The sequence below is a fragment of the Schistosoma haematobium genome, chromosome 2 (genome assembly GCF_000699445.3).
Source record: "Schistosoma haematobium chromosome 2, whole genome shotgun sequence".
In the NCBI taxonomy this organism is placed as follows: domain Eukaryota; kingdom Metazoa; phylum Platyhelminthes; class Trematoda; order Strigeidida; family Schistosomatidae; genus Schistosoma; species Schistosoma haematobium.
Window position 1 is genome coordinate 36,643,881 of NC_067197.1, and position 27,956 is coordinate 36,671,836.

Here is a 27,956-nt window from a genome sequence, read left to right on the forward strand (position 1 = left end):
GATTTTATAAAGTGGAACACCGAACAATTTTAAGCATACATATCAAAAACGAAACTCATTAAAAACTGTTAGGTAGGATTATAGTACAACACATCTTTTTAACAATTTGTAATACACACAACTACTGATTATTCATTCGAAATCTTCTATTTGAAGTGGCTGTTTTATACTATGAGCCTCAGGGAAGCGTAAACAATATTTATTATCCCGTAAGAACTTTACAGTCAACAAACGACCTATGAAGAAAGAAAGAATGACAACAACAAATGAGAACGTGCACATTAATTCATTGTTGCAGTGCCTAAATTTATATAAGCAGAATGAAATGTGGACATAAATATACACATACCTTTTTAGCTTAAATGGATGTATGAGGTTACGGAAACAAAGAACCCCAAACAAATAAATTACAAAATATAACCAGTAATTAGGTAATTCAGAAGAATACACTGGATGCTTTTAGTAAACAAGCATAGTCTGATCTTAATAAGCAAGCTTTATAATATTACCCTTTTAATCAAAACGAAAGTAAAATCTCCAGTCCTGCTATTAAACCGAATAAAACAATGAAAGAAAATAAGAAAAGTGGATAACCAAGAATTAATATGACTAACAAAGAAAACATTGCATTTTGTTGACAATAATGACCTAACATTGATTTAGATCGCTGTGCACACAGTTAGGTTAATCAGTTACATAATACGCTTAGATTTTTATAGCCATAATCTAGTATTAACTGAGATGAATAATTATACTTAACAAATAAGTAGACATCATTGTTTCGTAAAACTGAAAAATTCTGATATCGATATAGAAGCACAATTTTAGGATCGTCGCCACCCATCACTATTCACGATCATTGCGTAGGCTTCTTGTCAGTTTGCGCTTAAGCTGACTCCGCTCTTCGTTATGTTCAGAGCCAGATGGAATGAGTTTCCGAGCATCTATCAGTGCGGTAGATGCTGTTAAGATTCAGTGTTTCTCCCTAACCTTGTGGTTTACCGTACTCGCAGATATCACTGCTGTTTCCACAGCTTTTCGGATGTCATTCCACACTGCCTCGGGGTGGGCATCACATACATGGCTGCCTAACAGTTTTCCTAGTTGTTCCTGAAATATGGCCGACCTATTTATTAATATTGTTTATCTTTGTTTTTGTATATAACCTAATGGACACCTCATATGATACTCGGTTTTAACTAAATTATCACCAGCAACTTTACCATCTAACAATATTCTGTCAAGCTAAAGAATTCATTTTTACACAATAGAAATAAATTCATTCAGTGTCTTATTACTTTATTCAATAGTGTGTTTATTTTTCACATCTTATAGTATCCTTAGCACGTATACGAACAAACGTAAATCATTGCTATTTCACAACCACTCTGTCGCTACCTACCCTGAAGATATGTTAGACTGTCTAAGAGCGAGTTGAAACAAATCTAGGGGCGATAATATGTTTGTGCTCAAAGCTAGTATTTCGCAACTCCGATTTCGATACAGTCAATGAGCCTATCTTCTTTTCCCTTACAGTTTCGTAATAGAAACTTTATTGATAAGGTCATTAGTAGAATTATGTATATATATTAGAGTGATTAGCAATTACGAGCTAAGTAATTGTCACCAAATGCCCTGGTACAGCCGAGAGTGGGGAGAGTCAGCTTTCCCTCTCGAAATGCTTTCACATGACCACGTAGATACAACCACTGCCAGGAAAGTTTTGCTCATTGCCTTCTCGCGACGGGGGTGTTGTTTACGAAATTCAGAGGACGAAAATCCAATGTCCGGTGCTTTAACCGAATTAGTGGGTATGGAGAATCCACCTAGAGAAGTTGGAAAACCCTGATTCCAAACCAATGGTGTACATGGGCTCCAGGATCCTGAGTGAACAAATGACGTATGGACCAATTATTGGTCACCGGCTACCATGGGACTACATCTCTTGACGTTGCTCCACTACCTTGTGGATCAGACCTTTAGGTCGAAGGCTCCGTGTGTATACATCTTCTATTTTCCTTTAAACTATAAGATTAAAATCGCTTCATATATTTCTACGTACTAATTCTTTCTTCCTGTACTATGTCCTTATACGCAATCTTTCTTTTATATATTACTGCCACGGAATAAACTAGTTCTTTGAATCCGGTGTTTATCTTGCTGTGCTAATGAGGTATGGCAACTCGGACCGATGCATATATGTCTGGTCCAACGTTGTAGCTAACTGACTGACTTTGTATCAACATTTATGTTCAAATAAATAAACAATAAATATATGAAATTTAGTACTATAGTAAAAAAAAACTTGAGTTGCGGAAACTAATGCAAGACCATGCAGTGACAAAACGTGAATAGACATACAGATACTTCAAAAAAAAAACTGAGCAATTCCAAAAAGAAACACACCAAAGATAATGCTTTCATAAGCTAAACAAGAAACCCGGAAACGAGTTGATAAAATAACTATATCTCACATAACTTACCATCAAAATAATTAGCATGTATCGAGTGGAAAACGCGACCTGCAGTTTCCGGATCTGCACACTTTACATACACCAATCCCTGAGATGAAAAAATCGAGAAAGCCGAAAATTCACAACAGATATCTATTTATGACTAAAAAATATCGTTTGAACAAATTAAAGATATATTCAGGTTGGTTTCATGCCTTCAGATAAAACTGATGCTACGTTTAGAAGTGTAACACAGCTAGCTAAGTATTTATAGGTTAAACATAGATTGAATTATTTCTCAACTGAAACACATGTTTAGACTATCAGATATCATATTATTATCGTCAGTAAGTTCACAGTTTGGCTCCTTTCTTAACATCAATCGGGTAACGCAAAATATTATTTCACTACGATTCATGTAATGATATTTTATAATGTATATTTACAGAGGTCCTTTAACATGAACCACATTTTGTAACAGGCTTCACCGTGAGACTACGGTTTGTTTGGATGAATGATTGACAAAAACGGTCGAACCAATTTAAATATCTACAAGTTAAATGCACGATGAATCATAAAAGGATATAAACTACAAATCATTCATTAATTCGAAATTTAGGTGGGATTAATCTCCCACATATCTGCACATTCAATCATTGAGATGAAATGCTCCACTTGAGACAACTGTGCAACAACAACTGGTTCCTTAGGTGGTTATTACAGCTATTTCACAAATAGCTTTTAGTTCGTCATATAATGGTAGTGGTCAATATTCTACATATTAACTGGATCTATTTGTATTCAGTAAATATTACTGTCCCACAGACGAGATCTGAAAATAACATCGGATAACTGGGACGGAACTTTGTATTTTCTTAACCAACCCCATTTAATTTCACATCCACAGATAGACTGTAGCGCTAACCTTCATATATCAATGAAACTAAAAATATGAGTTTTTACGGGTCTTCTAGAACTAATAAGTAAAACTAACACGCTATCTTTCGAAAAAATTATCACAGAATACTCGTAGCAAATCTCAGAAAATTCGATTTTAGAACGCTGGTTCCTCACATACGTTAAATTACTCAAGTATCAATTGAAGTGTAACTTTGTCTCTAGACAAAAAAGAAAAAACTTCGCGTAGAAACTTCCGCGTCTATTTTACCGGTAGGAACGCCAATAACAATGCTACCTTGTTCACTAGTAGTAAACTATTCAACAACACTAGTCAATAACAAAATAGTTATAAGTGTACTAGAATACCGCCTTATCCCAGTTAAAAATAGCCAATGTTATGTTATCAAAATAAGTTTTGAAAACTTCAAAAACGATTATATCGTTCAATTCTAAATGATTATTTGTTCTTTCCGAAACTAGAATCTAGACCCAATAGAACTGTAATCTCAAGTCAGTAGATCCTACCAGAAAATTCCAGGCGTTATGTTCTGAGCTAAATGGTTTATTAGTGAAGCCTTTACTGTCATTAGACACATCACTACTAATCAAAGTTCATCTATGCGTAGGCAGAGAGGGAGTTCACTATGTTCAATAGTAACACTTTTCACAACTGGTGCAATTTATTTTGTAGATGATGTTGCATTTATCGCTTTTTGTCGCTATGTCTTTAGGTCTCAATAAAATAGAATTAAGTGATTATATCAATTTATGAGGGGAAACTGAGGTTTTCTGGATTGTTTCCTGTGAAATAATTAAAACGCCAACTTCTATATAAAGTAGGTGCTAATTATGTGGTTTAGAACGACAGTGAAAGCTCATGAATTCAAATTTTAAATTACTGCAATCTCCATAAAACCCATTTCTGACAAACTTAACTAAACCATATGCCTTTGAGAGCAAAACATCCACTAAAGCTGAAAATTAGCATGATTATTTTAAAGAACGACTAGAGGATGAATGAAAACATTTCGTAAACACACATGGAAAATAAATTAGGGGATTTTTAAGATGGATAATTGTTTGGAAATCAGATGCTGTTAGGTATTTAGCTTTTTGGTTCAATTTCCAATTATTCCAACCAAAAAAACATGTACAAATCTGTGCATCAGTGGCCAAACAACATTTATTTTAAAAACTAATACAACAACCAGGATATCCAAATTTATGTAATTGGAGTTAGCTGAAAACTAGGATTTAAAAATAAGTAATATGAAGAACCCTTGTTTGACGGCATTGCTCCAACAATTTTAGCAAATCACTTACATTTATTCCAACACTATCTAAACCTATGTGTAAAATGGACCCACAAGGCATTAATTTTTTTAAGAGTTCGCGTTTGATTCTTTTACGTCCACGTTCATCGATACTTCTATAATATAGTGAAAGAAAACGAGACATATAATTAGTACAAAGTTATGGCCTCAAAACCACATAAACCTTAAACAATTTTTACTTTATAATAAGCACTAACACATATGTGACTGTATCTAAAGAAAACATTATTCACATGAGGGACACTTACTCAGTAGAAAACATATTCCTTATTTTCAAGCACTCCGTTGGGGGAACAATAAAACTTGGCTTCTGTGACGTGTCCATAAGTGCTGTAACATGAAAGAGAGGTATTAGATAAGCCATTGTAACTATATAATAGGGTGACTTTTGTAAAACTTGCACACTTCACAACTAAACACCAAACATACGTTTACAGAGAAGGAAGATAGTCAATTAATTTAAGTTTGGTCGATTCAAATGCTTTTACCTGATAGAGATTTCTGCACTTAGCTTTGAGGTACACTAATTATGATAGAAAGTAACACGACCCGGTTTGTCAAACCGAAGTATATGTAGCGACGTCCAAAAATGCGCCCTCGTGGTTGACAGTCAAACTCTTAAACCACTGAGCTAGTGCCTATAGTCGTTAGTCAGTCATATTCAACGTAGAACCTGGAATATTCGTGCGCCGGTTCAAGCTATTAAATCATATTAAAATAGCAAGATGAAATTATCATGAAAAATGTTACAGTAGAAGCAGTAACAGTACTACTGGTAGTAAGTGACACGAGGCCTAAACAATACTATTCTAGAAAAATTAAGTCCGCGAAATAAAAAAGTGTGTGATAATTTTAAAGCTCAAGATCTAAGGAAAGACAAAGATTAAAAGGAATGCATCTCCGGTACTGTGACTGATGATGAATCATATCATTCAACATCTTCAACTATCGATTGAGTTTTTATGCGAATCCTAACCGGATAGTCTGGACCTAACATAACTCAGACCAGCAGTCAATGATTTCATGGGCTGATGCCGTGTCTTGGTTCGGTCGCCTGGTGGAGATGTGGAACCCTCAAATACATCTTATGAGGAAGGAAATCAATATTCATTTAAGGTGAATGTAGATCAACTTTTAACAGTTTATATTAAATATACAAACTTCCAAAGCCTTTTAACGATGATTTATGTTTGGTGTTTATTTACTCATTTATTTGAAAATAAATGTTGGTATAAAGAGGAACCGAATAAATATGCGCCACACAAATCACTTGATTTGTGTGTGGGCTGTGATACTACCCCAGTGCCCAGACCGAAGCAGGTGATTTTCTTCGGAGACCACACACGGAGCCTTCGACCTAAAGGTCTGATCCACAAGGTAGTGGAGCAACGTCAAGAGATGTAGTCCCATGGTAGCCGGTGACCAATAATTGGTCCATACGTCATTTGTTCACTCAGGATCCTGGAGCCCATGTACACCATTGGTTTGGAATCAGGGTTTTCCAACTTCTCTAGGTGGATTCTCCATACCCACTAATTCGGTTAAAGCACCGGACATTGGATTTTCGTCCTCTGAATTTCGTAAACAACACCCCCGTCGCGAGAAGGCAATGAGCAAAACTTTCCTGGCAGTGGTTGTATCTACGTGGTCATGTGAAAGCATTTCGAGAGGGAAAGCTGACTCTCCCCACTCTCGGCTGTACCAGGGCATTTGGTGACAATTACTTAGCTCGTAATTGCTAATCACTCTAATATATATACATAATTCTACTAATGACCTTATCAATAAAGTTTCTATTACGAAACTGTAAGGGAAAAGAAGATAGGCTCATTGACTGTATCGAAATCGGAGTTGCGAAATACTAGCTTTGAGCACAAACATATTATCGCCCCTAGATTTGTTTCAACTCGCTCTTAGACAGTCTAACATATCTTCAGGGTAGGTAGCGACAGAGTGGTTGTGAAATAGCAATGATTTACGTTTGTTCGTATACGTGCTAAGGATACTATAAGATGTGAAAAATAAACACACTATTGAATAAAGTAATAAGACACTGAATGAATTTATTTCTATTGTGTAAAAATGAATTCTTTAGCTTGACAGAATATTGTTAGATGGTAAAGTTGCTGGTGATAATTTAGTTAAAACCGAGTATCATATGAGGTGTCCATTAGGTTATATACAAAAACAAAGATAAACAATATTAATAAATAGGTCGGCCATATTTCAGGAACAACTAGGAAAACTGTTAGGCAGCCATGTATGTGATGCCCACCCCGAGGCAGTGTGGAATGACATCCGAAAAGCTGTGGAAACAGCAGTGATATCTGCGAGTACGGTAAACCACAAGGTTAGGGAGAAACACTGAATCTTAACAGCATCTACCGCACTGATAGATGCTCGGAAACTCATTCCATCTGGCTCTGAACATAACGAAGAGCGGAGTCAGCTTAAGCGCAAACTGACAAGAAGCCTACGCAATGATCGTGAATAGTGATGGGTAGCGAAAGCAAGAGAGATGGAAAAGGCAGCGGCAATAGGTAATAGCAGACAATTGTTCAGACTCGTTAAGGAAACCAGTATTAGGAAACCGACTGTTAGCGAAACAATCTCAGAGAAAGATGGACATATTATTCATTCTCAATCCAGGAGATTGGATCGATGGGCAGAACACTTTAAGGATCAGTTCAACTGGCCTTCAGCCACACTTCGGTTTCCCACGATCTCCAGTCAACCTGAATGGCAAGTTAATTTAGGTCCTCCGACTCCTTATGAAGTTGAAAAAGCTATAAGAAATCTGAAACGAGGGAGAGCAGCAGGCCCTGACAGGTTCACTCCTGAGATTTTTAAGGATGGCGGTCCAGTATTAGCACTGAGATTAATTGAGGTCTTGGGTAGAATTTGGGAACTGGACGTAATCCCATCTGACTGGTCTCAATCACTGATTGTGCCAGTCTATAAGAAAGGACAAAAGTCCTCTTGTGACAATCACAGAGGAATCAGTTTGACTAATATAGTGTATAAAATATTAGCTTCAATAATACTTCGACGTCATTGAAAGGAGTACCAAAGAAGTACATTAACCTTGTAAAGGCTCTCTACTCGAACACAACTGGTAGAGTGAGAGCTTATGGCGAACTGTCATCAGAATTGATTACCTCAAGTGGAGTTCGTCATGGCTGTCCACTCTCCACATTCTTGTTTAACTCTGTCATTGACGTGCTTTTAGAGATGACATTTTCCTCATCTAAATTTCCAGGGGTTGAACGTCTACCGGGAGGTTCACTTTTTGACCTAGAATATGCTGATGACATAGTTCCTATTTGGTGAAGACGCTGAAAAAATGCAGTCTTCTGACCACTCTAAGCAACAATGCAAGCATGTTCAGGATGCGATTCTCTCCCTCGAAATGCAAAATGTTGCTTCAGGATTGGGTTACATCGACACCCGAACTAGTGATAGGGAGTGAAGTAGTTGAGTGTGTCGACCGCTTCACTTACCTTGGAAGTCTCATCAGCCCTTGTGGTCTGGTGTGTGACGAAATCTCAGCACGGATACAGAAGGCTCGACTAGCTTTTGCTAACTTGCGTCATTTATGGCGTAGGCGAGATATCCGTCTATCAATCAAAGGACGTGTTCACTGCGCAGCAGTTCGTCCCGTCCTACTTTATGGCAGTGAAACATGGCCGGCAAGAGTGGAGGATATTCGTAGGTTACTAGTATTCGATCATAGGTGTCTTCGAAACATTGCTCGTATATCATGGGACCATCGAGTAAGTAACACAGTTGTTAGGAAACGGGTACTAGATAAGGATGGCAAATCAATTGATGAAGTAGTAAAACTTCATCAGTTGAGATGGCTGTGACACGTGTTACGTATGCCCAACTGCCGACTGCCTCGACGTGCGATGTTCAGTGGTATAGGAGTAGGTTGGGAGAAAGTTAGGGGCGGCCAGATCAAAACATGCCACAAATCCATGAAGTCGCTGACAAGTGGACCGAGCCATGTTGGTAGGTGTAGGCTACCTGGTTGGGGACCACGAGATGATAGCAACCGATGGTTAGAGACCCTGAATGACATGGCTCAAAATCGTTTGCAATGGCGCAGGTGCATCCACTCTTTGTGTTCTCCCAAATTCTAATCTTCTGAATTCTTTATGTCCGTTTTTTTCTCCTAACATCTTCAAACCCTAATCTTTCCGATTTCTGCTTATACTCTTGCTACCTTTACCACTACGGGATTTGAATCGACAACTGCATCTCTATGCTGATGTGGTATGACAACCCGAGCCAATGTACATACGTACGAAGTTCTACATTGTTACTGACTGACTGACGACTATAAGGAAATACGCCTTAACTTATTAAGACAGAAAGTTCATGAAAACTTTTCTGCCACCGTTTTCTTCAACAAAATAAACAGACCAAAAATACCGTTATTTGGAATAAAATTACATTAGGATGTGCTATATAAATTGTATACCATTAGAGATATATGTATACAAAGGAAGGAACGATTTGTTGTCCAGAAGACAGTATTATGTTATTACATCTACAATATTATACGACTTATTTACTTACAAACGATTAAATACTAGAAAGTTTATTTGAAAAGCTAAGCATTTACAACAGTCAATTTATTTCACACAAATGATACATTATAAATAGATGTTTAGTATGCATGTGTGTGAAACGTTAGTCACAAATGACAGGGACAAAATTGGAAATATTGTTTTGTCTTACATACCAACGAATATTACGATCAATAATATGATAGTCACTGTAAATAGACAAAAGTAAACCGAAATAACGCCAGTAGTGAAGACAATATGTGGATAGCATACCGAAATATGAAAAGTTGAAATTGAAAAAAAAATAATAATAATGACCTTAAAAACCTAACACCAAAAATTATACACGGTAAACAATGGTTTCAAGAGGATAACCTTTTTTGATAATACTGTACACTTATTTTGTGGTTATATACAATCAATAATCACTTACCAGAACCTTGCCAACCTGTGCCGCTTTGCCACTGCCATGTTTCACCTACACCTCTCCATTCTTGTACACCGATACAAGTTTCTACTTCATAAACATAACGCGTAACTTCAGGCCACAACCGATCTAAGCTAAAAACAGAAAGAAATTTAAATTTCGCGGAAAGAAATTGTATGTTACCGTATGAATGTAATCAAGAACTTAACCTCGAGTCCGCTGTTATTGTACACCATGCTTAACATGTACATTGTTTTCTACAATCTCCCTTATTCTCTAATACTGTTGTTTCTAAAATTGCAAGTCTTATCAACAAATTGCTTATTCATTAGTGATTTTTCAATATTAAGACATATCTGTATATAAACGTATTCATCATCTGATTGTATGTTAAAGTGATTTCTACATCCAAGCTGAATTGAACAAAAGTAATTTTACTTTGATTCCAATTTCATTATTATTTAAATAACAAAAATAAACCATCCTGGATAGATAGTTGTATACAAGAAAGTGCAATAGAAAAGTTTAGTGTATTTAACGGCTTAGATTAAAAAAGTAGGCAATCAAAACAAGTTGGAAATGTTTTTCATCATTTTCATTTTGAAAACCCCTGATTCTTGAAGTGTCAAAGTCGTCGTTTACAACATGAACAATGAAATGATAGGTTTACTTACTAAATGTAATAAAGGATTGAAGGACACAACGCGAATAGACTAAACAAACTTAATGAAATATCCCACACATACCGAAATAATTTCTCAAGAACAGTTATGACACGGTAAACTACTCCGCTTATGGATGTTAAATAAGCGATCAGTGACTTACAAGTTGATAAAAGGTATAAATTATTAGTTGGCGTTGAATGTTTACCTTGTTTAGTGATATAATTCACAACTATTTTACAAACATTTAATATATATATATATATATATATATATATATATATATATATATATATATATATATACTGTACTAAAAAGCGTAGTAACACATTGTCAAAAAATATCACTTACATAGTGTACATATCCACCTTTTAAAATATCGGCTAATTTAGATGATTTTTACTTTGTAGTTTACTCCAAATATGAAGTAAAACTAGTTCGAATTTTAATAAAGAACAGGTTCGTGTGTTTGGCTTTGAGATACGATTTCGGTATATGAGGTCTATTGACACAATACAACTGACTAAATCGAGTTAAGGAGGATTAGCATTTCAACTTGAAACTTAATGGTTGAAAGCTTAGGGTTATAACGAAATGTTCATTCATATGTAACCATGGAGTAGGGACCTAGTCTCATATGTTTCAGTTAAATTTTAAAATATCTTGAACTCTGTTACTAAGGTAAAAAGAAATATGATTTCAATACGTGATAAGTTAGAATTTAATGAAACAACAACGGAACTACAGATCTCTTCATGGAAATATTACTGGCTTTTCATCAAAAATTTATTGATTGAAGAAACGTTGAGCAAACGAAAAAAACAACTACTACTTACTCGTGATGTTTTTGACGCAAGCGGTCACGTATCATATAGACAGGAACATAAGGAGGCTGATTAGCACTGGCTTCATTTTCTCGTAACTGATCTTGTAGCAAGTCTATTCACAAGCACAAAACCAAAAGGATCATAACCGAGATAAATAAAAAAATAATTCAATAGAAATTACGGTTCATTATACCACAGGTGTTCGTATCACTGAAAAATAATTTAACACAAGCAACCTAATGTTGGGGCAGTTATGAAAGAGAACAGAACCAACTACTGACAAAACCAACATAATTTAAGCTGCAAATACGCACTATTGTTTAACAAAATAAATCAGAAAATATTAATTTTTGTGAAACCACGATCAATAAAGCATATGAATGAGGCATTGCATTAAGAATTTTGTCAACTGTACACAATCAGTTAAATTAATTACAAAGGAATAAGCTAAAAAATCATTTGAATGAAAATTCTGCTCCAGTTATAGATCAAGAAGATATTTTCAGCCACGGTTAAGTGGGAACCAAACTCGTTATGTTGATAAACATCAAAATCATTTCTGAGCAACCATAATATGTAAACAAGATACCTGTGAATAAATTATTTCTATCACAAATATCTTTTCCATGACATACTGGGACAAGACGCTTAACTGTCAAAGCGATTGCGGTACATATTCTAGAGGATACTTACTTAAAAGCCATGTCTCAGTTAACTACAAACAGGAACCAAAAGCTTTTTATCCTTTTTCTGAGCTTTGGTTTCTCATTTTCATGAACTACACATAAATTCATGGTTATTCGCAGTAAAGTGTACAATTAATAACGTATAATACCCGGTTACTTACACGATTAACACTTAACAAAACTAAATTTCAATAAGTCAAAAAATTACCTGACAACTTTTATAGTGATACCGAACTTACATACAACTTCTGCCACCAGTTCTCTTACTCGACAGTTTTGACGTTCTAATGCGCGTAATTTTCTAGAGCGAAGTAGATAAACTCCATAACAAACCCCCAAAATAATCACACAAACTAATACGATCCAGAAAAAAGTTACGCATACACCAGCAAACCATTGAAAACACCGTCGGAGTCGACAAACGCCAGGAAAATATGGTTTAAGACTTTCAAGTTCAGTTATTTGGATTACTCGACTAAATAAATAAATAAAACCACATATCAATTATTAATTTGAACGTGTCGTCTGGTTAACGAACATCATATCTTTGAATTTTGAATTGTTATGAATAAATAGATAATCGCTTATTAGGATCGAAAGAATCTTCACTTATTATGAGGTGATATGTTGCATACTATGAAGTTTGTAAACCCTATGATAGAGGATTTACATTCACTTATATGGTTTAGTCCCACAAATGAAGAAAAAGCGATGACAAACATTGTTTTTAAACCTACATTTGATACCATTGAACGAGGAGAAAATTCATGTAGATAGTTACAAAGAATATGGAGCGACCAAAAGATGGCAGTAAAAACTTTCAAAGTAGTAGAAATATAGCTGAGTAGTTAAGACATTTACCCTCTATCCAGTAGACTGCAGGTTAGGAACTCGATTTGGGTAACCGGATAGTCCTGCATGGATTATATTACTTTTATTTTATATTACTAGTGCTAAAATAAACTTAGAATTCGTAAGTTATTTCAAGTTATTCTAATGCGGCACGTTAACCATATTATGAAGGCCTAATTGCTGCTTTGATACATAGCAAATTGTCTGATTCTACATGACTGCAATATAGCATCGCTAACTATTACTACTTACTGATAGCATAATTGTTTGTAAAAGCAGAGAAATACAACTATCAAATACAGTATGAGTGTCATAACAGCAAACATTTTAGATACTTGACTAGCTTACTTGAGCGGTCCTAGTTCAGATTTGCTAACGTCAACAGCAACAAGACTAAAATGTGTCTTCCCAACATGAAGTAGCACATAAAGTGTATTATCCCACGCCCGACGAAAATCAGTTTTCGGAAATGTTGGCCAGCCTTTCATTTGTAAGCTGTGCTCAACTAAACGTTCAGCAGAAGATACATCTAGACGAGGACTAGTTAAAACTCCAACTTTACAGTAAAACTCTCCTAAAATAAAAAATTTGCAACTCAGTGAGATATATGAAAACGAAATAAACAAACGGATAATCCTTGAAATACTCATTAAACACAATAACTAAATTTTTAATTGGAATAAAATCTAGTGCAACTTAGTAACTAATTGCAGATTCGTGTATTCAGCCTTGATCCACACTTCTGAATTTTGGGTTAGCGAAATCACTCGACAGCTTAAATTAAGGTGAGTGAAAATGACTTCAAACGAGCAACCAAGTATGCGACAGTTGAGTGCTCTAATCCTACCTGATAAGCGAACATTTCTAAAGCGCGATGCTAACACATAGAAAATGTCAGATTTCGATACATCGTTGGTGGCTTAACTAAAAACAAATTGTTAATGCCGTATGATTTCTAGTCATTCCTTACATTGCACTAACTCAAAAGGTAATTCCACAAATAATCAAAAAGGCTTACCAGCGTAACGACTGAGAATATCATATAAAATCCCAAGAACCCATAAGGATGCAGTTAGATCATCTTCATGTAGGCAGCGCTGGATAAAGATGGGAATTACAACTAATCGAACAAACTTACATGTAAGCCTTTTGTAAGACTATTATTGTAGTCGCCTGGAGATCGACAAAGTAACTTCTGTACATCTAAATAAATGTGAAACGAAATCAGACTAGAGTCATAATAATGCCTCTGGAAATTACTGTTTACTCTCAAATAGTAGATATATAAGTATGCAACAGCAATCATAAAATAATGACAAAAAACAGAAAATACATCTTACCGTGAATAAATAATAGCATGTGACACAATACGCCAAAATGGATTCCATTAAATGACGAATTATAATTGTAATACCAAAGAGGATTAGCTGACATAGCATTCGATGCGGAACAGTAACATCGTACCTGAACAAAATTCTCAGTAGGAGTGGTTGGACAATAAATAGCAAATGGTTGAAGCTGCTAAATGTTATATATGTGAGTTTTAGAAGATTCATCAGCTAGAAAGATGATATTTACCAGCTAATTACAATTTGAATGGCTTTAGACAGATAAACAGTCAGTGACAACGTGGAACCTGTACATCGGTCCAGACTGTCATACCAAATAGCAGAGATGAAATTATTAGCTCAAACCCCAGAATAGTAGATGAAGTAACAGTATCAGGGGTGATTGAAAAGATTAGGTATCAAAGAAACGAGTCAAGAAAATGTAAATTAGTGAAATGAAAACACAGGAAAAGTTATGGGGAATTCAAGAGCTCAGAACTCGTGCGAAGACAAAAAATGAATGCACCTGTTCCAATCCAAACGACTTTGAGTCATAACATGAACAACAACTGCATACAAATCGTACATAGATAACAGTGAGGAGTTATGTTAACAATCAGGAAAAGGTGTTAATCAATATCAATGCGATGTACATGAGTGAAGATTTCGAAATGCAATATCATTTATTTCTAAAATAGCAAGTGTATAATTGAAATCGAGTTATTAGCTATTACATACCAATTTACGGTCTTATACTTTCATTTTATACAATTTTACATCGGACAATGCAATCAAAGGTCATTGAACATGTGCCTGGATGGTTTTAAAACCAATTAGTGTCGAATGATCCGGTTAACGTGGGAGGTAGAAAACCATGTTTATCGATAGCGAAACATATTGAAATGGGGCACAAAATTGACATTAATACAACTTTTAAAACGTTGCATAGAAATTGTCAAGGACGAATTCTCAAGTTTACTGAAGCCTTGGCTATTCGTAAATTTAAGCTCCTCTTACGTGTACAAAGACAATTTGTCGTAACCATGAAATTACCCTGGTAATTAATAAATCATTCTATGGCCTAGGATAACGCGATAATTTCTTATTCTTTCTATACGATGTAAGATTGTTCCTCTCCCCTTTGTTACTTTTTACTTGAAATTTTATTTAGTTGACCCTTATTGATTTCCATATTAAATGCCCTGACAAGTATGTGTGACCAGATTGTTCGAAATGTATGGCGCAAATACATCACATTTTTCAGATCAACTCCGTCTTCTCATTGTTCTATCGAAATTTATATATATATATATATATATATATATATATATATATATATATTCCTGTTCCTATTCTTATTCTTCTCCTGACCCCGTAAACAATTTCATCTACGGTTTGTGTTCTGATATGTTGGAGATTGGGGGAGAGTTTTGGGGTCGTACTGGAATATCTGAAGTTGGTCAGTCGGTAGAAATTAGAGTAGCCACCCCGCGGTCCACAACAATATATATATTATACATGAAGTAATTCATAAACCAAATATGGGTTTCCAACTAAGACATCCAATTACATTTCCAGTGATTTTTACATCAACGACCCAAACAACGAGTCGAAGTAGGTTGAGAAAACGCAATCACAAAACACTTTAGTGACGAAACTAAAACACGGAAAACCAACTCTATGATTATCAAATTAGAAATCACTGATATAACATTTGAGGTGTCACATCCTTATGGCTTACCTGCCATTTTACCAACTTCTCCATGGTGATCCTTCAAGAATAAATAACTTGCAACTAACATAAAACACACGATTATGCTTGAAATAAGAATCAAATTAGGGATATTTGAGACACTGCAAGGGAAATGCTTCCCAAATAAGAAATAATTTGAAAAGCTGTTCTTTTGATCACGCTGCTTTCGGCTACGAACAAGATCATTGAAATCAGTATCTTCAGATAAAATAGAAACACCGTGATATGTCGGCTTATCAAGATTCCTAGATGGTGGAGTGAAGAGAAGACCAGGAGACGTTGTGATTCCAGTATCTCGCGATTTCATGTTCCTAAAGTCAGTGGAAGAAGATATTTGGAATTTTATTAATGACACGAATTTTAATGACGAACCGTAAAACCACTTAATACAAATACAAACCAACTAATTTAACCTACTGAGGCAGAAGTCAAACACTATGACATCCCACTGTCTTGATTGACGTTAGGACTTTTGTACTACCCACAGTGGGCATGGTAATTGTACTGTCACCTGGATCTAAAATATTGGTTTCCATTATCACTCACAGACCGCGCAAAACGCGGTTCCTTTGTCTCAGGTCAAAATTCGATTGGCCAGGTTAGTCTACAACACTACCATGAGTTGAGGGATAGTTGTGTAACATAAGGACCCATTGTTTTGTTGTAATTTTAGGGACGAACCCCCAGAAATCACAACGAGCAGTATCTTGGAAGTATCTACACATGTTCAAGATTGGAAAACAGTGGTAACCCTGATGTAAATTTTTATTGCATTCTTGTCTGTCGCAGCTTTTCACTGTGATTATTATTGCTTAACTTCATACATATGTCAATAAGTGGTAATTTACTTTAAGTGATATTATCATGTTTCAAGATTGGATTATGCATAGAGTTAAACACGCAGCTCTAAATACAACTAAGCATATTTGAATTTTTAAAACACTGTGATAGGTACTTCAGAAGCTGTCCAGACGGCTGCAAAATGACAGCACTTTAACTGGTTACGTGAAATATTACCTGCTTAAATATGCACAGTTGAAAATTGCTTGAAATAAAAGACTAAATGAAACAAAGAGCAAACCTGAACGGAGAGGAATATAATCTCTTGAAGAAAGGGCTCTGAGTGGACTTTTCTATATCAGAACTATCTGTATCTGATATTTGTAAACGATCATTGCTGTGTGAGGAACGACGAACACTAAGTTTGGATTTTGCATAAACAGACTCATCCCTTGGAGACCTAGGTTTCGTAAATTCATGGGCACTCCGATTGAGCCAACCAGTAACTCTGGACAAGGTGGATGACATCGAACTTGGTTTTGATAATTCCTCATCTGTATCATCGTCTACAGAATCATCCTTAATATAAATATACGTTTTCCTGGTGGGTGTATAATCAACTGAGCTCTGATTGAGGTCACGTGAAAATCTTTGTGCAGGATACTGCGTATGTGAAGAAACTGAAGTGATCATATCAGAATCGTTACGAAACTTATTCACGGGTTCCGCTTGAGATGCTCCTATTGGGATTAAGCTCGGAAGTATGTCAGTGTAAGGTTCAGATAAATCCACATGATGTCCGGTAAGAGATGGCTTGGATTTTGAATATTGTTTACTGGGAAAGTGTTTATTCTCTGTTCCTAGATCGAAAATTAAAAAGCAGAAGAGTAATTCCATGATCTGCATCCCTGAAATAATTAATATTATATGAGCATATGACCATGCACAAGCCTGTTAATTCGATTTTCCAAATACTCAAGTATTATTAAGCCTTGAAGAAATAATCACGAACTTTATCTTTTTTTGAATGAGTATCAATGTATTTAGGATTGTCTACTTCACCAATAAAAATAAATACTTGTAAGCTCGGAGTTTGTTTACTTACTTAACAATCATACAGATAGATACTGTGACAATAACCACGCACAATTAGGAGTTAATTGCTATGGAAAACCCGACGACGTGAAACTTACTACGTAAGGCTGCATACCTACAAAGTGCTAATAATAGTACCTCTAATTTGACGTATGGTTTGAACTTATAACATGCACAATAAAACAAGTGTGCAACAACAACTTAATTGTTGTTTAAAGCTAACTTTGCGTCACAACTATGCAAACTTGCTGAACGAAATATGAGAGAATAAGGAAATGGGATAGATTACTGTGAAGTGTATTTCAGCTTCATAGTAAAGGATAATAAATTGGTCCTAAGATACATAAAAGTTCAACTGAGAGACAAAAGACTATGATGTAGTTATACCAATGTTGCTTCTTATCCATGTTAGATATCGCACGGAGCGGCGAAGTTATGATTTCTAAAGCACTTTTGAGTGCTTAAATAAACCATAAAATGAAAAACTATTTATTACATTACAATGTACTAGACTGTCAGTTAATCTAATTTGGTCTCATTTTCAGAAATGTCACATGTGAATATTCTCCGCACCTACAAATTTCGTATTTGCTACAGATAGATGTGATATAAATGAATCCCCTTAGGACATGAATATTTGGCTTCTTATCATACAGATGACAAGAATGACAACTAAACACCTGAAAAAACCTCTGAATATGATATAAATGCAGCTGCTTACAAGGAAAGATCCCCAAATTATAGTCGTTTCAATTACTCAATCCAAGTAGAACAAAGTTTATTGAGAAACCATTCGTAAGTAATTGAAATCATGGTGTCTATACATCTACAATGCTTATAAGCTAGTACTAAACTTCGACAATGACATAAGCAACTTCAGAGATTTCATGAAAAGCAAAAGATATCGACTGTGTGTTGCAAAATATAGTATTACGAAGGTATACACAAGTAACTTTAGGATCAAATAACATACCTATGTCATGGTTCGATTCAATAGTTGTATGCTTACGACTGATTACACTGGAACCTTCTGTTCCTAAAGAGCTTGAATTTATAGTCCCAGTTGATTTGCGTGACTTAGGTATTTGTTTAGGTGTTTCTGACGCTTCTTTTGTCGAAATACCCACAGTGAATGACTTCTCCTTTTGGAGCTTTTCAAGTTTTTTTATATAAACAGACCTCGTAGTTGCCGTTATTGGACCTGGATCAAAGCCCAAAGCCTTGAGTTCCCTCCGCAGCTCATCGTCTCTTAAGGATGTTGCCATAAAAGTTTCGTACTAATGATGAATATTTTAGAGAAAAAACAGCCTATACAGTATTAAAAATGATTCAATCGACCCTAACCTAATAACTGTACGGTCAAGCGAACGAAACAGGCAACAACTTTTAAATGTGATACACCACAAAAGTTTAAGCAACGATGCTTCGCTATTACCTATGTTCAATATGTAAGTTTTCAAAATTTGAAATATGAACTTCGCTAAATAGAAGTAGCAAACTGCTTGTTCCTTGAGTTCTGAATACAGGCAGTCGAAAAACGCGCGTTATTTAAAAAGAACAGTGGTATTTTTCCTCGCTGAGTAAAAATTCCATTGTTTTGATTGTTTATTACGTATCAAGACTACTGTTTTCACTTTAATTGAATTCATTTCAGTTAAAGTATTCGACTAGAGTACCGTTTTTACCATTCTTTCAATTAGTTTTGTCATTAGTACTATTGAGTACCTCATTTTCAATTGTATCTGTTAGTACTTTTGGTCCTAACAATCTAGTTCTTCACTTTTTGGTCATTGATTATTTTTTTGTTTCTGAGCATCATCGCATCTCGTTCCTCTTTGAAAAGGACTCCTTTTAAATGACCGGACAGTGTAAAAAAGCAGTTGCCAACGTCCGGGTTGTCCTTATCCCGTTGGAAGCGGCATGCAGTGCAACGAGTGCAAAAGCTGGTACCATGAAGTTTGCACGAACTTAACTCCTGCAGCTTTCAAACGGTTCAGTAAGAAAGGTTGCGTATGGCTTTGTCAACAGTGCTGTTCGGATGCAAACAGCCTGTTAACCGAGGCCATCTCACTGGTTGATGCTGCAAAGAAGTGTTTTAGCAAGCATAGTCGGAACACGTCAAACAGCACTCGATCTGTCGACACACAAATCGACATGAAGCAAACTAAGGTTAGTTCGATAATAGATGACTCACGCCGATCAAAGAAGGAAAAGCAGTCTCCAAAGGGGCCTGCCTCAAGCTAAAGCTCAAGGAACGTAGGTTCTTCTGTTCCCCGTCTCCCAGATGGGATCCCACAGGAAACGCCTAGAAGCCGCAATCGCAAGGCTCGATCGGTTTCAAGCGGTAAACATAACCTGACCTCTCAGGTCGTCGACAACCCCCCAGAATCCAACACTAGGTTTGACGCAACTGTTGTTGCTTCTCCCAGCACCGTTGACGAGTGGGTACAGGTTGTAAGGAAGAAAAAATGTAGCGACTTAAAAGGTAATCCTACCCTCGCGACAGTAGTCGTAAAATCGAGAGCTGATCATAGCGACAGATCAGATAATTTACATAGAATTAAGAAGAGCGAGAGCTCTGAACATAAAGCTCGTTTTGAGCATGACACTGTGTTGATTAGGCAGCTGCTTAATCAACTCATGCCTCAAAATATCACCGGGGTCACCTTGCTAAATGTGTACAGACTAGGGAGTCTAGCGGACTTAAAACCAAATCATTCCAGACTGCCTAAAGTAGTATTCAACTCCTCGAACGAACGTGACCTAATTTTACAGAATGGACACAAATTAAAGGGTTCAGGAGTTTTTATCCGAAAAGAATTGCCGTTGGCAGACCGTGTTAAAAGACGGGAAGCCGAAAAAGGACTACAACTTGGGTTAGACGCTGGAGAAAAGGACCTGAGAATTGTAAATTTTTGGGTTGTAAGGCTTCGACAGAGAATGATGCCGAAGCCACTCTGGGTGAAGCACAAAGCCACTTGAACTGGCTTCAGATCTGTTATATCAATGCCCGGAGCTTACTTAATAAGCGATCGGAACTAGGTGTACAGATTGACTCTACAAAGCCAGACATAATCGCAGGTACAGAAACCTGGCTGACACAGGCTATAGATAGTATGGAACTTGATTTCGAGGGTTTTACGTTGATAAGGACCGACAGAACACAAAAGCGTAAAGGAGGGTGAGTAGCTCTATTCATTAGGAATGATATCCCATTTGCCATTCTCGACAGTATTTCCCATGAGAGTGGGACGTGTGAATTAGTTAGTCTTCGCTTGAAATGCAAGGGACAAGAGCTGCTGATTGGTTTGGTCTATCGCAGTCCAATCTGTGAGGTAAATAAAGTCCTGCTGAGCAGTCTCAATACTTGGTCACAAAGTGGTCGATGTCTAATCCTATGGGACTTGAATGCACTTATGGTAGACTGGGAAAATCTGCGGACTGAATCGTCAGATAATTCCTTCGAGCAGGAACTAGTTGATGCGGTTATCACATGTGCTTTAGTGCAACATGCGAAAGAAGCGAAAAGGTACTACCTGGACACTGAATCATCCTTACTAGATCTGATACTCACTCACTATGTGGATAACGCTGCGAACCTCCATTATATTCCACCCCTAGGTAAAAGTGATCACACAGTTTTAACTTTCGACTTCCACATAACTGTCAGTCACGAGCACGCGTCAGTCCAATCCAGACCTAACGTCTGGAAAGCAAACATACCAGATATCATGCACTCAGCATCGTTAGTAGATTGAACAATAGGCCCAGAGTCCTCAATTGAAACGGCCTGGGACGCATTTCGAAATTCATACTTAAAAGTTACCACACCCACATCCCTTGGACTACACCAAGGGGGCCGAGAAACTCCCCACCATGGTTCAGTAGGTAAGTCCGCATCCTTCTCCGTAAGAGAAGAAAAATGTGGGATAGATTTAGGTTACTGGTGACTGATGAGACAAAATCTCAATATCGAAAAGCTCGAAATACCTGTGCCTCGACCCTCCGTAAGTCTAGAAAGTTGTACGAAGAAAAAATTGTTAAGGAATCCATAGAATGTCCTGCACGCTTGTATTCCTATATAAACCAAAGGACAAAAAGAAGAGGAAATATTCTCGCACTGTGGGGAGACAGTACTGCCGCGTCATTAGTGGAGGACGACTTTGGCAAGGCTCAAGTGTTCTCGAACTACTTTAGCAATGTATATACCATAGAATCTCCCTTCCCGTCAGCGCATACAGATCCCCCACACATACATTGGATAGCGTGACCATTAAAGAACTCGTTGTCTTTGATCTACTAAATAAGCTCGACATAGGTAAATCCACGGGGCCCGATGAATTACATCCTAGGCTACTGAAGGAGTTATCTAACCGTTTAGGTATATGCTTTAACCTATCCGTAACTCAGGGTCGTTCACCAAAAGACTGAAAGAACACCATAGTAAGTCCTGCCTTCGAAACAGGTAGGAAACACAAACCTGAGAATTACCGCCCCGTTAGCCTGACTAGTGTGGTTGTTAAAATCTTATAAAAGATTATTCGGAAGCAGCTGTTTAAGTATCTCGATACAAACCGGATGCTTTCGGAGAAGCAGCACGGCTTCAGAATAGGTTATTCTTGTCTCACTAACTTATTAATTGCTCGTGAAAGCTGGTGCGCTCTTAAGGACCAGAAGCTACCTGTAGACGTAGCCTACATTGATTTCAACAATGCTTTTGACAAGGTTCCACACAACCGGCTGTAACATAAGCTAAGAAATGTCAGAATTGAAGCCAATTTATTGATGTGGATAAAAGATCTCTTAGTTGGGCGTCAACAAAGAGTACGGGTGAACTCAAAGTTATCTAGCTGGGAAACTGTGCTTAGTGGAGTGCCCCAGGGTACAGTTTTGGGGTCAGTGCTATTCCTCTTGTATGTAAATGACCTTCCTCATCTCCTATCATCATCGGTCTTGCTATATGCTGACGATGTCAAGATATGGAGAACGACACGATGTGAGGGTGATAGCTTAGAACACCAAAATGACCGGAAGAAGTTATCTGAATGGTCTCAAACCTGGCAGTTGCCGATAAATACTTCCAAGTGTGTTGTGATGCATATCATTCATCAAGGTACAGATACATACACGATGAATAACACTGAGCTACCTGTCGTCCAGACATGTAATGACTTAGGAGTCATCGTTAGTCAAGACTTAAAGACTACTGCACACTGCCGTGCAATAGGCGCCAAAGGTTTTAGAACGTTATGGTCAATACAAAGGGCTTTTAGTCATGTCGACACTAAGACGCTTCTGACTTTGTATACAATGTTCGTACGTCCTAAACTTGAGTACTGCATGCAAGCGGCTAGCCCCTGCTTAAAAAAGACAGTGAGCTTCTGGAAAAGGTTCAGAGAACGGCAACTAAGCTGATTCCCGGAATAGCGAAGCTTCCGTATGAATCTCGACTGGCCAAGTTGAACCTTTTCCCGTTGTCATATCGTAGAACTAGAGGCGACTTGATTACAGTTTTCAAATTGCTTAGTGCCAAATTTGCACCTGATATGGCCTCATTTTTCTTGTCTTCCAAGACAGAGAATTTACGAGGACACTCCAAAATAGTTCACAAGCCCAGAACAAATTACTTGTCAGCTGACTATCGACTTTCCCATCGAATCATCAACGAGTGTAATTCATTACCTCAGCACGTGGTTGAGGCTCCATCCGTGGACTCTTTCAAAAGAAAGTTGGATCAACTGAGAGACCACCATTGCCAGGACTAACACAGGCCATCAGGCCTCCGGTCCTTCACAAACTGAAACTGAATCTGAAAGCTTTTCCATTATTAACAGCGAAACCAGGGAACACTTACTATCAGTGATTTGTTAGTAACTAGTGAGGAGCTGTTTATATTGTCCTGTTAAGCGCTCGTTTCAGAAAGGGCAGTGATTTTTGTACTTGTTGTAATTATACTTGCTTTGGGTACTTATTGCACTAAAAAGCATTCTTGGTCTACTTTATCTAAAAGTACTTTGGTTAAAGTTTGAAATTTTTTCCTAAATTTTTTTCTGAGTAACTTTTTTTACTCCTTGACTAACAGATGTGTTGTGAACGGGGAAATAATAAGCCCAGACAAACTACGAAAGCTATTTTTTGGGACGTTATTTCATTTCATTCAAACCTTGTAAAACACTTTTTTGTCCCTACTTTATTCCACATAACATGAGCTTTCGTTCTATGTAACATTCACTGCCATACCCTTTTTTGTTCCGAAAATATTGTAATTTGAACATAATATTTTGCATCTTATTTTCTACCCTAATTCTCAGTTTCGGACATAATTGTATTTTTCCAAATTATCGTACGTTGTGGTCAGGACATTCACTTATTTATTCATGTAAATTTCTGCACTGATCCGAATTCAGAGAATTCAGAGTGTTCCAACTGTCTTGTCTTCTCTCACTTGCGTGCTTGCCAACCAATCAGGTTCTAGAATAGTTTTCTCTCTGCCTCATCTCGAACTCTTGCGTACTAGACTCAAGGTTAAGCCGCTCAGCCTATCGCGTCAAGGCCATAATCTAGAATAGACAGATCAAGGTCAAGTCATCACAAAGTATCAACGTGGTAAAAGCGATTCAAGTTCACAACAACTTGTGTTCACGTTGTGATCATTTTGTGTTTTTGAACCTTTTAAATCGAATTACAATGGTTGGGAAGACTCACAAATGTGGGCAACCAAATTGTTTGTTCCCCGTTGGGGAGGGAATGCAGTGTGACGATTGTAAAAAGTGGTACTACAAAATGTGTACACGACTAAGTCCGACGGCTTACAAAAGATGCTCGAAGCCTAACTCGCATTGGCTTTGTATGTTCTGCTGTACGGATAAAAAGGTACTAAATCAGGAGGCTATGGGCCTATTGGCTTTGGCCTGCAAGAAAAACGATGGCGAAGCCACTGATAACAAGAGCGCTGACGGTGAAGAATGTGTCAGTGTAGTAAGTGCTGCTACTGGATCCGTTAAACACCTGACTGCGGTTGACGGGAACGTGAAGTCTCCGTCGACATTAACGAAGAATGAAGTGTCGCTTGATATTGACATCGGCAGTCATACACCTCTAGTCGAAATAGAAGATCCGGATAAAACTGTCACCAGTCCACATAGTCCAGGTGTAGCTGTCCTGAGTGGTGACAAATGGACTTCAGTAAGGAGAAAAAGAATTGGGAAGAAAAAGGCTGTGGGCAAAACGCAGCTGGTCAGCAAGGCGTTGGAAGGGATGTTATCAGAAGAAAAATCCTCACTGCGTGACAAGACAGATCTCTCTGAGAGATCAGTCATTTTTCATAAGATAAGAGAATCTTCAAATACAGAACCAAAGGCAAGATTTGAACACGATCTCAATCATATTAAGACATCATTAAGTAAACTACTCCCAAATACAGTTTCAGGGGTTAGTATTTGTAAGCTTTATAGAATAGGAAAAAAGGTGGATTCCGAAAGTCCTCAGAAAAACCACCTCCTAAAGGTTACATTCAACACGGTGGAAGAAAGGAACCTGATTCTAAGTAATTCACGTAAACTGATTGGATCCGGAATATATGTCCGTGAGGATCTCAGCCTAGCTGATCGTATTAAGAGACGAGCTGCAGAAGCGGAAATAAATGAGCGTCGCCAAAACGGTGAAAGAAACCTCATTCTTAAGGGTTTTCAAACTGTAAAAGTTCGGAGCAAAACGATCCCCAAGCCACTCTGAGTGGCAAGGGAAAGCTCTCCACAGACTTAAAAGTATGCTACACAAATGCTCGCAGCCTTCTAAATAAAATGGTGGAGCTCAAGTCAGTGGTGGATAAAGAAAAACCGGACGTTATTGCTGTCTCGGGAACTTGGTTAACTCCAGAAGTATTAGATAGTGAAATCCAGTTGACTGGTTTCATAACCAGTAGGACTGATAGATTAAACCGAAGGGGAGGCGGGGTTATTCTGTACACGAAAAGTACCCTGACTATAAGAGTAGCTGAGACAGTAGCACATGTTTCAGGGACATGTGAACTGGTGAGATGTAAGTTGAAATGCCGACGGGAAGATATTGGAGTATTTGTAGTATATCGCAGTCCAGAATGTGTAGCAGATGATTTTCTCCTAAGTAAACTTAATTCCTGGTGTAACAACAGTAAAAGTCTTGTAGTAGGCGACTTTAATGCACCATATATAAACTGGGTTAACTTAGAAGTGGGGTCATCGATATCGTCGTTCGACTGCAAACTGTTAGAAACCTCGATCGGACTAGCATTATTCCAACACATTAGAGATCCCACAAAATACGACTTAAGAAACTCTTCTTCTGTCTTAGATTTAGTCTTCACACACGGTGATGATATTGGTCAAATGGCTTTTATCCCATCACTTGGGAGAAGTGATCATGCAGTCATCTTATTCAAATTCATGGCTTAGATTGCCTGTCAAACAGTTGCGCCAGTCCGTCCTAACACGTGGAAGGCAGATATGCAGGCAATTAATTCCGCAGCATCGGCTGAGAACTAGGCAATTGACTCACAGGCATCAGTACAAGAGGCATGGACTCTATTCAGGCAGTTATACAATCGGGTAACTTAACCATACATACCCTGGACTGTCCCGAAGAAAAAGAAGCACGGACATCCCTCGATAGAGCGGGATATTCGACGTTTACTAAGACAAAAGAAAAAAATGCTGGGATGTTGCCATCCGCCTCGGCACAGCAGGTACGATGGAATGCTACAGATCGATAAGAAACTAGTGTATAACAAAAATTCGGGAAGCTCAAAGAAATATGAAATGCAGCTGGCACAATCTGCACTCAGGCAGCCCAAGAGAATATTCTCGTACATAAACTACAGAACAAGGATGCATCATTGGATTCCCAACCTAATTAAAGTAGGAAGTGAATCCGAAATGATAGAGGAAGATCAGGAAAAAGTAGAGGCTATAGCTGACTATTTTGGGGCAGTTTTCACTCAGGAACCTCCTCTAGAGAAAGAACCAGACCCAAATACAGAGTCAACAAACCAGCTGCTCACCGTGGACTTCGACCAAAACGATGTACTTAAGGCTCTTAGCACCCTAAACGTGGAGAAGTCAACAGGACCAGATGAACTACACCCCAAAATCTTGAGACATATTGCCCAATATATCGCGGCCCCACTGACTATGATATTCAATATGTCACCTGACCAAGGTGTGTTACCTATGGACTGGAATGACGCGATCGTCACTCCCATACATAAAACAGGTCCACGATAAGTTCCATCGAATTACAGACCTGTAAGCCTCACCAGTGTGGTAATTAAAATACTGGAAAGAATAATCAAACGGACCATAACGGCATTTATGGAAACCAATAACTTGCTGAACATGGCACAACATGGTTTTAGAAAGGGTCTATCCTGTACAACGAACCTCCTTATAGCTAGGGAGCTCTGGATTAATGCGCTAGACAACGGAAACTCAGTGGATGTTGTCTACATAGACTTCAGTAAGGCTTTTGACAAGGTGCCAACTAATAGACTGCTATTGAAGTTGGCAAACCTTGGTATTGCCGGACCTCTTTTAAAATGGATTAAGGATTTCCTAGTAGGTCGTAGGCAAAAGGTAAGAATAAATTCCAAGTGCTCCATCTGGAGACCAGTATTTAGTGGAGTACCCCAAGGTTCCGTCCTAGGTCCTTTACTTTTTATAATGTACGTTAATGATCTTACAAGTGTAGTACAGTCTCCAATGTTATTATACGCTGACGATGTAAAAATTTGGCGAGTAATAACTGGAGACAAAGACGCATTTACTCTTCAGGCAGACTTAAATAATATGATAAACTGGTCTAAAGAGTGGCTAATGCCTATCAACTCGGAAAAGTGTGTCTACATGCACTTGGGGGATTCAAAGGTCAATACGTACAACATAGGGGATGTGTCATTACCCGTAGTCCGGCCTCATAAGGACCTAGGGGTGACAGTGATTAATGATCTTAAGACGACGGCCCATTGCCGGGAGGTCGCAGTTAAGGGGTTTCGAACCCTCTGGGCTTTAAAAAGGACATTCGCTAAGTTAGATACTGCCATGTTCACCACAGTATACACATCCTTAGTGAGAACTAAGTTAGAGAACTGTGTTCAGGCTGCAAGCCCCTGTTTAAAAGGTGACTCAGACATACTAGAAAAGGTACAGAGGGCAGCTACCCATGCAATTCCGGAACTCCGGGGTTTATCATATAAAGAGCGGCTTGAAAAACTGAACCTCTTTACTCTGTCCTATCGCAGACTAAGGGGAGATCT

The 27,956-nt window shown here is 37.7% G+C and overlaps 1 protein-coding gene across 1 annotated transcript; it reads right to left on the reverse strand.

Annotated features, from left to right (window-relative positions):
* Window positions 1–72: 72 nt before the first annotated feature.
* On the reverse strand, window positions 73–19,201 carry MTRF1L_1 (Peptide chain release factor 1-like, mitochondrial). The gene is made up of 15 exons (XM_051215088.1): window positions 19,145–19,201; window positions 19,013–19,103; window positions 18,642–18,976; window positions 16,875–17,433; window positions 15,782–16,104; window positions 13,851–13,915; window positions 13,731–13,809; window positions 13,061–13,286; window positions 12,100–12,335; window positions 11,184–11,286; window positions 9,692–9,819; window positions 4,936–5,017; window positions 4,677–4,782; window positions 2,484–2,562; window positions 73–236 (listed from the first exon to the last, which is right to left on the reverse strand). Exons 3-15 carry the CDS (start codon window positions 18,931–18,933, stop codon window positions 133–135), a joined length of 2,382 nt encoding a protein of 793 aa, XP_051068269.1. The 5' UTR covers window positions 18,934–18,976; window positions 19,013–19,103; window positions 19,145–19,201; the 3' UTR covers window positions 73–132.
* Between the last annotated feature and the right edge of the window lie 8,755 nt (window positions 19,202–27,956).

Bases quoted from the DNA above. Each gene is read 5' to 3' on its own strand.
- MTRF1L_1 (XM_051215088.1), bottom strand. From the start codon at position 18,933: ATGGCAACATCCTTAAGAGACGATGAGCTGCGGAGGGAACTCAAGGCT. The intron at 16,105-16,874 runs GTTTGCTCTTTG...CACTGACTTTAG, and splicing joins TTATATTCCTCTCCGTTCAG to GAACATGAAATCGCGAGATA. The intron at 11,287-12,099 runs GTAAGTTCGGTA...GCTTGTGAATAG, and splicing joins ACTGGTGGCAGAAGTTGTAT to ACTTGCTACAAGATCAGTTA.